This window comes from Atta colombica, unplaced genomic scaffold (genome assembly GCF_001594045.1).
Source record: "Atta colombica isolate Treedump-2 unplaced genomic scaffold, Acol1.0 scaffold47, whole genome shotgun sequence".
Classification (NCBI taxonomy): domain Eukaryota; kingdom Metazoa; phylum Arthropoda; class Insecta; order Hymenoptera; family Formicidae; genus Atta; species Atta colombica.
In genome coordinates, this window is record NW_017259536.1 from 3446559 (window position 1) to 3458224 (window position 11666).

The following is an 11666-nucleotide window of genomic DNA, read 5'->3' on the forward strand; positions in this document are numbered from 1 at the left end:
TTCTTTTTTGATATTTTTTAAGGATTTAAATTTAATTTGACAGCTTCTTGTCGTATCACAGAGATGAGTTCTTGATTTATTAAAAATGTGAACCTCAGTCCTGCAATCTGTAAAAAAAATGTATGTAGTGTGATTAAAAACTTTTTAGTTAAAAAAAATAAGTTATTACTATTATTTAATAAAAATTATTTAAGAGAAAACTCCAATTAAGTGTGTTATGCTTTATGCAATAATTATAATTACGTAAGAATTTATATAATAATTACCTCAATTACACTATTGTTATTCAATTTCATCTTATTACCAGCCAAAATTGGTCTGCTATCTACAAAAATAGGCCGTTTTCCCTCGGACGACAAAAAGAAGTCTCCATTATTCCTTAAACGGATAGTACCTTGTCGACGCGAAACTTTCCACGCTGGACCTTCTAAACCAAGATCCACATCGACAGTATGATCTTTTGTAGAACGTCCCACACTTATCTGAACAAAGATAGAAGAGAATATGAGATATAAATCTTTTAAAATAAAGCAATAACTTATTATATATGAATAATTATAAAATATATATTATATATGAATAAATATAAAATAATTATAATCCTATGCTTGCCTCTTACCTCTCTAGATCTCATAAGATATCGGACAAGTCTTCCCCTTAAAATGGCTAAGGTTTGATTATCAAATTCTGGAGGATTGATACCTGTTACGCTATCGACAAGTACCTGCCATCTACCAAGTTCATTTTCCAATACTTTAATTTCTTTCTTGTTTTTTCTATCCGCCGTTGCCAATTCAGTATCCACTAATTCATCTTTCGGTTCCATTAATTCGGTATCGTTAATCATATCTTCGGCATCGGAAAAACTTAACACGTGTTCACCTCGTGGTAAACTTTGCACTGTCTGATCTGGCAATAGGTGATATTGTTTCATCAATTGCCAATGACTGTGTAACGCTTTCGCAGTCCTAGCTGGATAAAACGTATGTGCATTTGCTTCAAGCAATTCTTGAAATACTTCCAATGTTGGTTGAGAAGTCTAAAGAGATAAAATAAAAAAAAATCACATACTCATAAGTTATTAAAAAAAAAGACTAACTCATTTCTATCAATATACATCACTTTAATCTTGATTTATTCTTCTTTTTTTTATTCTTCTAGAATTAGAAAAAGATAAAAAATAAGTTAAACTGAGATTAAAGTTAGTCTACATTGATAAAGATAAGCATCAGTAACTAACTTATATATGAGTTATATTTGTATTTTCTATGAAAACATTTATCAAGCCTGCGTGTTTTCCTGCTGGATAATTTGTGTTTTAGTGAATTACTAGAATTGCATTACACAGAACGTAAAATTCTTAGTAATTTACCACGCATCATGTGCCACAAGAATTTAATAATACCCACCGATTTAATAGTGCCTAATAGATCCTCTTCTGCTTTGCTATATAAAGTTCTTGCTTGAATAGTGGCTATTAATTCAGGATGCAAATTACGCATAGCCTGCACAGCTACACGCGAAACTGCGCTGTCATATAATAACGCATACCATCTTTGCTGTATTTCCTGCAGTGTGAAACGACAGGAAAATTTTGTACCTCGATGGACCTTAAAGAGGACATTAGAAATAGGACATTAGAAATAGGACATTAGAAATATATTATATTTTTTCTTATCGATAGAAAACAATTGTGCCTGTAATTATGCAAGTAGTAGTAGTAAATAAAAAAATGATTATCTTGTGTTTTGTATAATTATCATGTAATATGGAATTAATTCATGTTTCGATTTTTTATTTAGACCACTTTCATACTGGCACAATTAGAAGTAAAAAGAAGATAAGGACAAATTAGATATGTACCATCCTTAAATCATTTGTCTGTTGTACGCCAGTAATTAACGCCAAGTCATCAGCGGGTTTCCATCGACCAAGATCTTTGGTGGCATTGAACGAATGAGAATGATTTTTACTCTTCTTATTCTTTCGTCCGGGATTTGAACCGCTTGGTCTGCTTGGTCTACGATTGCATCTGTCCGATTGTACCAAGGTGGTCGGAATGGGTATCGGAGTTGGCAACGTCTGCGTTGGCAAGACGTCCATGGGGCCGGCGGTTACCGAAATCGTTCGTGATTTCGACGTTGACTTGGCGCTTGTAGGAGGTGGTTGTAGATTGAACGTTGTTTCCACGACTTCATCATCAAATTTCTTGCGTTTTATCGTGCGCGAGGAGCTTTAAGGAAAAGAAAATATAAGCGATAAAAATTGTTCAACTTAGCAATGATTTATAATTTATAGAATATATAAATTCAGTTATTTGCGTTACATTATGAATTAGTGCACATTAAAAAGGCTGTTATATATAAAATATCTAAATGCAGTGGCACAATATAATCAACTTTGACGGTGATAATATGTATTCTATAATATATATTCTGTTAAATAATGACATTATTAGATATTTAATTATATGCTTTTACATTTAACTTTGCTAACTTCATATATAGCAATTTTTATAATAGTTTACACTAATTACACAATCAATAATATTGATCAAGAAATATTTTTAAATTAGTAATATTAATTGATATTAATATTTTGACAATCTTACATGCATCAGCATTATTGACATGTTTCAGTTCAGTGAAGTTTTTGCATATATAATTACGTAACTTTATTAATTTATATGTGCTTTTTTTTACACATCCTTTACATGTTTTCCAGCAAGAGACACAGATAACACAATAAAGTTTTTGTTTGCCAATGTTAAACAAAGATGAAACGATATGTTATACTGTATTGGAATGGGAACACAATTTTGCATAACACATAATGCATAAGAAAATGAACGAATCAAAGTCCTTGATTTCTTTCTTTTCCAAAAATAAAAATTCTAATTGGTTGATTTTCTTATGTATTATGCAAAATTGTGTTCCCATTCCAATATGAATAGAATATGTGCTGCTATCCTTACTTGTGGAAAACTATGTCGATATCAAATTAATTACAATGATCTCATACGGTTAATATTAATATATTGATATATAGAATATTAACAGTGATCTAGATTTCTTGATCCTCAAGCATCTGTGATAAATAAAAATCAAAGATAATTTTCTAATTAGATAGAGAAATAAATTAAACATAAAATACATCATTATTAGGTATTCTTTTTTAATAAATAATAGATTCAACAATGAATGTTTAAGCAGACAGCGAATTAAATAGAAGTAAATTTTTCTCATGAAATTCACTTTTGTCTATCTTAATGAACATCAATTTTCTTTCAAGAAAAATTTGATCAGCAGTTTAATGGGAAGACTATTAAGACAGATTGAATTAAGCTTTGGAAGTATAAATTGCTAATACTATCCTTGATTAATTGAAAATAACTTTATTTAATATTTTAATACTTCTGAGAAATAGAAAAATTGGTATTTGTCCACAAAGTACATAAATTTAATTTAAATTTTTTTAAGATTTTTTTAAAATTTTATAAAAGCTAATTTTGGAATATTTCTTTTTTCTCTCTTCTTTTTTTTGTTCTCTTTAATTTTTTGCATTCTTTCTATTTTTGTACAAGAGATACTAAGTTACATATTGTATAGTTAGATAATGATGTCATTACTTGTTTACTTTGATCACAAAAAGTTATAACATAGCAACACAGATTTATAATCTCACTTTCAATGTGAATTAACAAGATTCAGTAAGTATACTGAATTTTGTTAATTGTTGTTAATTGTTGTCTTGTTAATTGTTGTCGAGACTGTATAGGGTCTCGAGCTCATTTAGATCATAGATAAAAGTTCAGTTGAAGTCTCACTAATCAGAATAAAAAAGAACATTTATTCAACTTAATTATGACATCATAAATAAAAATTATCTACATTTTGATATAAATAGAAAGCAACTACTGATGCTCAAATATCAAAATAGAGATCCAGATCATCGTCAATTTACCGTCGTTAATCCATCAATATTAATCACACATCAATCATATTGGCTATTTGCAGAAAAAATAACTTTGCAAGTAATCAATCAAATAAAATAATATAATTAATAATCAATATAATTAGTAGTATAATTAGTAATCAATCAAGTAATATAATTAGTTCTTGCCCTTAATTCCTTGCTGGATCTAAATAACCAATCATACTAAAGAATCTTATAACAGTTGCAAAGCTGCTTTTACTACTGACAATCATTGTCAATATTTGTTTTTTATTGACAATATTATCAATTGTGTAATATCCATATAACACAAGTGAATCAAATTCTCGATTAGTCCTAACTAAGCCAACTACTTGACGTCCTACCTTCTCCGTTTCGTCGATAGAGCGTCTAAAGCTGACGAACCGATAGGAATATTCAGAAACCCGTCCGTACTGTGCGTGAGTCCACTATGGTTAAGGTTAGTTGGAGTCGGTATATCCATCGTTTGTAACAAAACAAATGATCTTCAAAACATAATACACGTCGCTTGCTCTCAATAGATTTTAGTCTGCGACTAGACTTTAGTGCGAATAAATCACTATTGTCCTAATCGCCTTGTGCAGCCTTATGTTAATTCCACGTTGTTATCTGAAAATGTCAACACAATCAACACAATCGGTAACTTGACGCGAAGTGAGTCGTAGTAGAACAAAAATAGACGCAATCTAACGCAATCACACGAGACGCATGACGACACTCAACGAGGATCGATTCTCGAAAAATCGATATCGAGAAAGACTTGTCATCGATTACTCGCTGATTTCGACGTTTGCAGAATTTTTAAATCGCTCTATCGTATGTAAATAAATAAATTAATTAATTAATCGAAACGAATGACGCGCAAGATATTACGAAAATTTATTCATAATTTCCATGTTAGAGATATCGCGCTATTTAACCGAAGGCTTTTATCGAACGCATAGCTTGCCGTGTATATTTTAAAACGATGGAACGTTTTTTTTTTTAAAGGGAGAGATATTATTGAAATACTTTGACGAGAAAAAAAATGGCATTGCGGGGAGGGTGAAAAAATCTAACCTCGCGCTAACATGGGTCTCCCGTTCTCGCAGTTTGCTTGTCGACGACCAGCGTTTTTTGCAGAACGTTCGAAATAGGCCGGAGAGATCGTGCCTGTGGATCTCTCGATCGGTCGCCACGCATGCGCAGCAGGTCTCGCTCGCGCGAGCGATCGGATCCAACGTTGGCACGCTGCTTCCTTCGTGCAGTATGGCACGCTCGATTCCGGTTGTACTCGTTGTCACCACGTTTGTGCGGCAGGTTCTCTGTTCATCCGTAGGCACGACGCACGGCGAATAATCACCGGCAGCAATGGACGAGGAATGGGGTACGTAAGGGAATAGGAGACGCTAATTGCATCTCCCCCGCGCTCCTTGCAAACCGGAATGATTTCTTGCGAGGGTGAGGAACTGACTTTTTAACCTCCACCCTTTTGCTGTGCCTCTTGCAGATGTAGACAACGTCGAGGCGAAATTTGACCTCGCGATGAGATCGAACAAGTGGGAGGGCGAGGACGAGGAGGAGGATGTCAAGGTAATGCGATTCCACATCGTTAATGCTACGCGAGGACCCTCCCACGCAAGTCCGCGTGCTGTTTCGCGAACCTAACCTATAATGAACACATGTTCTCCATACTGTGCTCCTCGTCGTGTCGATCACAGAATTCTTTCTTGTATTCTTGTTGGCATCTTTGATCAGAGCGATGTCTATTGCTTTGTATACAGTCACAAAAGAGAGTCAAATAATATTATAGTTGTATAAGGACACGAACCAAGGAATCCTGTAGATTTGTTCATATTTAATATTTATTTTCTTATCTATATAGCTAATAGAAGTATATATTTATTATTATATATACTTCTACTTTGAAATCAAACTTGTATAGAAATGAATAAGTAAACATTGTTTAAGGATTCCTTTGTTTCGTTATTACTCTCAGAATGTAATTCAGCATTTACTGTTGTTAAATATTTTACATAAAGTATATTTATTTAGACATATGTGAATCATTAAATATTAAATAATTAATTTATATTGAATAATTTATGAATAATAGTTGTTAATTTTATTTGAATTATTTCAATTATTGTATATTTTTACCAGATTTTTATTTAAAAATAATAGATCTGTTTTTTTAGCTGAATTTTTTGCATAATTTATTTTTCCTTTTTTTCTCTCCATACTGGAGAAAAAGAAGAAATGATGAACAGTGCAAAAAAGAACAGACTTGTTGATGATAAAATCCTGTTTCATTTATATACACATATTAAATAACCTAACAGGACAGCTGGGAAGATGTAGAAGAAGAAAAAAAGGATGTAGAAAAACCAGCAGAGATTCCAAAGGCAAAACCGAAACCTAAAAAAGCCCTGGCTGAAAGGATTGAGGAACGTGAGGTTTGTTCCTGCTTAAGCTACAATATTGTTTTTATCTTATATAATTTTACTTATATTTTTATATAATACATTTGTATGAAAATTCAGAAAAAAGCACGGGAAGAAGCTGAGAGGAAAGCGAAAGAAAAGGAGGATGCACTTACACCTGAAGAAAGGCGAGCTGAACTTTTAAGGCGTCAGAGGTTGCAAGAAGAGGCAGACTTACGGCTGGCGATGGAAACTTTCGGTTTGTCGACTCTAGTAGATTTTAGTGATCGTAAAAAAGATAAAAGAGATAAGAAATGACTTTTTTTAATGATCTGACTGTTTCATATTGTGAATTGATAGCTTCTTATTTCTAACATAGTAATTTTTATCTGACATCTAAAATAGACTTCTCTTTTTTTTTATCAAAGTTATATTAGGCGTTAGATATATTATTTAACCAAAAATTTTTTATAAGATACGTCATTTTTTTATTACCTTATATATTGTAGGCGCACATTGTCATTGTAATGTTACTTAGCTACTGAAAGAGTACATTTTCTAATTATGCATGGGACGTATAAGCAGTTTTGCTTTGTAACAATAATAATAGCTATTATTTTTATATAAGTGTGACGTTTGATGAATTGAAAAAAATATTAATATTAAACTAATTATTTAAAAATTGTGACGATATACCAAGTGAATTGTTATCAGGAGACGGTAGTATCTCGGCGCTAAGCCAAGCGTAATGACACTACCTATATATTACATTAAATCGTACAGTATTATATACAAAAAGAAATATCTTTAAAAAATGCTAAATGCAACACACATACATACACACGCATTATGTACATAATGTTCTTATGTATTATGTACATAATGTACATAATCTTTCTTAATATTTTTATTGATATTAATTTAAGAATGTGGCATAATAGCTTTACATTATTGTAATTATTATAGCCACGATACAATCTACAATCGGTTTATCATAGGAACTGCAAACAGGGGCAGACAGACAGAAAGAGAATATACAAGCATTTAAACTTATTACAAGCTCTACATTTAAATTTATTACTGATGTTGTTGTATTTTAATAAAAGTTGCTATTCTATGCAATTTGTTGTGTTTGCATCAGTCTTTGTAACCTTATCTCATCTGTTATCTGTCTCCTGTACCGTTCCTGATTGATTCTTTTGATGCATATATTGTAACATGTAAAACTGTCAATTATGTGAGTCATATGTCAGATATATAAACCTTTATATCTCTTAAAAATAGTATATAAAATAGTATGCATTTCTCTCTGCAGTTTTATAAAGTTTATTATTACATGCTCATGAGCAACTTCTATCAATGAGTTTTCACAAAATATCTTAGTAAATCTAATACATATTAGCTTGATATGAAAAATATTATGTTACTTATATATATTTAATAAGAAATATATTAATATTATATGTATGTACATTATTACATGACAATTTTGTGTTGTAGGAGTGACAGAAGTATCGCAAAACGAATCGCTCGATATTATGGTACCAGATACAAAAGAGGAATTTGAGCGATATGGTGCAGTACTGTCACAAAAAATTAATCAATTTAACAAACACGCAGAGTTTCCACCGTTTGCAGAAGAACTTATAAAGTCTATTGCTCTTAATTGTTAGTATATTTGTTAACGATCGATTCTTTCACAGGCATTTTATATTGAAAATATTTTTTTGTTCTAGTATCGTCAAATTACTTGAAAAAAGTGAAAACTATAGTTGACAACTTACTTATTGAAAAGCAGAAGATGGAGAAGGGTGATAAGGCGAAAAAAAACAAGGGGAAAGGAAAGGCCAAGCTCAAAATCGAGGGTGACAACACCTTGTTGAGCGAATACGGTGATTATGTATATGATGAATATGACGATTTTATGTAGCGACTTTTCACATATTCATACATTCTAGTCGCCTAAATACACGCAGAGGAATATTAATTTGCAGAATTTATACAGAAACTTTATATTTGTAATTTCTGCATATTGAATTGTAACCAAAATGTACAACGGTTTAATCTATATCCATGATATCACACTTAACAAGATGAGAAACAAAAAAAAAGTAGAAGTGAAAGCTAGCATTACAATATTATCGGCGGAAATGCTTAACAAATGAACACTTTCCAACTGTAGTGATGTCACATTCACATGCAGTTACTCTGGACAGTTGGAGATTCTACGACTTACTGTTGAGTTTTATTGGATTTTTATCCGTGCGTCCGTCGTTATCAGATTTTCAATTTTGATGTTGATGTCAGTAACGATTTTAGCTTATAAACATTGAGGTTGTCGCGCAACGCGCGATTCTAACTTATTGATTGTGCATTAACATCGGGCAGTGAAGGATAGAACTATATTTAGTCTTTGAGTTGTAATCGCAATCTTAATCTGTTAAAAGGAAAAAACTTTCCCATCTTTATATAGCTGCATCATTGCAGACTAAACTCATGTAATTATATTGTGGAAGTTTTATATAACACAGCTTACATATTCATAAGACCTACACACACGTACTTTTATTGAAGAATGATTAGAAGTTGATTTTGAAAAGAGTATATTCCTAAATAAAGGTTGATTATAAATTATCCGCCTCTAATTCTTGCTCATAATTTATACAATTGATTGTATATTTTACTGCAGAGAAAAAGTATCTTTTATATTTTCTCTTTCAACTGCGTTTCTCCATTTATAGATGGTATCTTTCGGCTGTTGATAAAAAATTGTCTAGATTGCTCAGCCTAGAGAAATTAACGCGTGTGCATTGCAGTGTACGCAGAAATGGACGATATGTATTTCGGGGATAGGGTATCGCAAAGATGTTCATAAAACATGTAAGGACGCAGCATTAAATATCTCGATATCAGGAAACTATTTTCTAGACCGAGTCAACTACGTGAACAATTCCTGAGATCTCTCACGGTATTTACTGCTGCGCAGAAATTGATATTGATTTAATAAATATCATTCATTTGATTCTCATCTTTTTTTTTTAATGTCTCGCAAGCTTGCAGCTTGTTGGATAGTTGAATTGTCAATGTTAAGTCAACCCTGTCTTTACATAATTCCCTTCATTTTGTATCATTTAATTTTGATTTATTTCTCAATCTAACTTTAGTTTAAAATCTCAGTTTAACTTACTTAGAATTAGAAAAAGATTCTTTTTAATTCTTAAAATTAGAAAGAATTTTAAAATTTTTAGAATCAAAAAGATTCTTTATAATTCCTTCTAATTTTTAGCATCAGAAAGAATGTTAGAAAGTTATACATTGATGAAACCAAGCTTTATTATTAAGATAAAAAAGAATCTTTGCATATAATTCGTTCTAAGTTTATCTGTAAACATATCAAAATAGCTAGATTAATAAAGTAACCAAACTCGCTTAACGAACTTCTCTTTGCTTGTCTGAGAGTTAGGGTGAAAGTATGAAATCAGTAATTATATACACTTACTGGTGAGTCTATACGTGTATTAATTTCACCAATAAAATACGAGAATTGGAGACAATTGGTTTTATTAGCACGTGTATGCGCTTATTATGCTAATTGGCAAACGACTTAACCTCAAAATGTCAAAGAATGCCCAATATTTTGCAATGTAAAAATATCATTAAGTCTGGCTTACAATACAATAAATAAAAACCATAATACTTAAATAAAATTTTACTATTTTCAATTTTATTTAATATATAATTAATTTTATAATTGAAATCAATTCAAAATAAAACATGATTTTACTACTAATTAGGACAGTTTTTATTTTTGTTTATCTTCAATTTTAATTAAATAATAAACGTGTTGAACTGTATATAATTACTAAATTTTACGCTTTTTCTGTAAAATATTTAATTGTAAAAGAAATGAAGTCTTTTCTATTTGCGATCTGTGAAAAATATATAACCTTATAATACAAGTTGATTTGTGAAAAATAAACAAGAATTATTAAAACAGCTAATAATCTCAAATTTATGTGATCTTTTAATTATTTAATCAAAAGATTCCAATTTAGGAAATGGCGATAACTATGCGTTTCCTATTCCGCAATATAAACAGAGCGTTTTATTGTTCGACCTCCAAACATAATATCAATTCCAATTCGGAGAAAACAATATCAAGTAATAACGCGATTAAGGATTGGAGAGTAGAGCTGTACGACACCATGAAAATTCTACCGAACTTTATCAGCAAAAAAGAGGAAGATATCCTGATACAAGAGGTTGATCCCTATATGAAACGCCTGCGCTATGAATTTTCCCATTGGGACAATGTTGGTAAAATATTGAATATCATTGTACTTCTATATTTAGATTTTGTCTTGAATTGTCAATATTTTAAATCTTTGCAGGCAATACATGGCTATAGAGAAACCGAATGGAAGACGTGGAGCAAAGATAGCTCTCAGATTCTTGACAGAGTCCGTAGAAAAGCATTCTCACCAGAAATGATACAGCTTTCACTCGTACATATATTAGACTTAGCTCCTGAAGGCTGGATAAAGCCGCATATTGACAGTATTAGAGTAATGACCCATTATTTTTCTTCAAGAACTATTTTTACTATTCACTTTGCTCTTTATACCTATTTTGTTAATTTGGATAAAAATCAATTTTTTATTATTTAAAGAAAAGATTATAAGAGAGAAATTGAAACAATTTCTACCAATTAAATTAATTACTAATAGAATTCAGAAGTAGTTCTGATTGAAGTCACTTTCAACAAGATTTTACATATCTTTAACACGATTTGTTCAAATTCTACAAATGTATTACAAAATTTTACAGTTCTGCGGAAGTATTATTGCAGGATTGAGTTTGCTGAGTGACAGCGTAATGAGATTAACGATGGAAGGACATGAAAAGGAATGTGTCGCGTGTTTTCTATTGCCAAGGAGATCGTTATACATCATGAGGTTCGATTTATTCATAATTTTTATCGTGGCTTTCCTTAATTATTATCGAGAGATTTCATAAATATCATTTTTAGTGGCGTTGCGAGGTACAAATACAATCACGAAATCCTCAAGTCTGAGGAATCGTACTTTGAGGGACGACATGTACCAAAAGGCAGACGCATTTCTATAATATGCAGAACCGAGGCTGATCTCGAAGTTATTTAATCTAATCGATTACGTCATCAATTCATTGTGTAATCTAGATATCATAGTGTATCAAAATATCTCTGTAAATATTTAAAGTTCAATTGCTATAGCAAGAACAAATAATTGTTTGAAATTGATTCGAGTT

General features: G+C 31.2%; 3 protein-coding genes across 4 annotated transcripts; 2 read left to right on the plus strand and 1 right to left on the minus strand.

The window, feature by feature from the left end:
• Positions 1–4645, minus strand: LOC108691514 (microspherule protein 1). Its single transcript, XM_018199287.1, has 6 exons — positions 4320–4645; positions 1864–2233; positions 1410–1610; positions 620–1039; positions 267–482; positions 1–107 (listed from the first exon to the last, which is right to left on the minus strand). Exons 1-6 carry the CDS (start codon positions 4436–4438, stop codon positions 18–20), a joined length of 1416 nt encoding a protein of 471 aa, XP_018054776.1. The 5' UTR covers positions 4439–4645; the 3' UTR covers positions 1–17.
• Positions 4646–5094: 449 nt separating this feature from the next.
• Positions 5095–9381, plus strand: LOC108691486 (eukaryotic translation initiation factor 3 subunit J). The gene is made up of 6 exons (XM_018199246.1): positions 5095–5341; positions 5465–5547; positions 6297–6410; positions 6498–6636; positions 7878–8045; positions 8114–9381. The coding sequence occupies exons 1-6, from the start codon at positions 5326–5328 to the stop codon at positions 8305–8307; spliced, it is 714 nt and encodes a 237-aa protein (XP_018054735.1). The 5' UTR covers positions 5095–5325; the 3' UTR covers positions 8308–9381.
• A 360-nt stretch (positions 9382–9741) lies between these two features.
• On the plus strand, positions 9742–11666 carry LOC108691528 (alpha-ketoglutarate-dependent dioxygenase alkB homolog 7, mitochondrial). 2 transcript variants are annotated; one of them, XM_018199305.1, is made up of 5 exons: positions 9742–9878; positions 10421–10690; positions 10769–10942; positions 11205–11332; positions 11407–11666. In XM_018199305.1, the coding sequence occupies exons 2-5, from the start codon at positions 10436–10438 to the stop codon at positions 11537–11539; spliced, it is 690 nt and encodes a 229-aa protein (XP_018054794.1). In that variant the 5' UTR covers positions 9742–9878; positions 10421–10435; the 3' UTR covers positions 11540–11666. The 2 variants fall into 2 exon arrangements, with proteins under 2 accessions (XP_018054794.1, XP_018054793.1); XM_018199304.1 differs by having other exon boundaries at positions 10433–10690.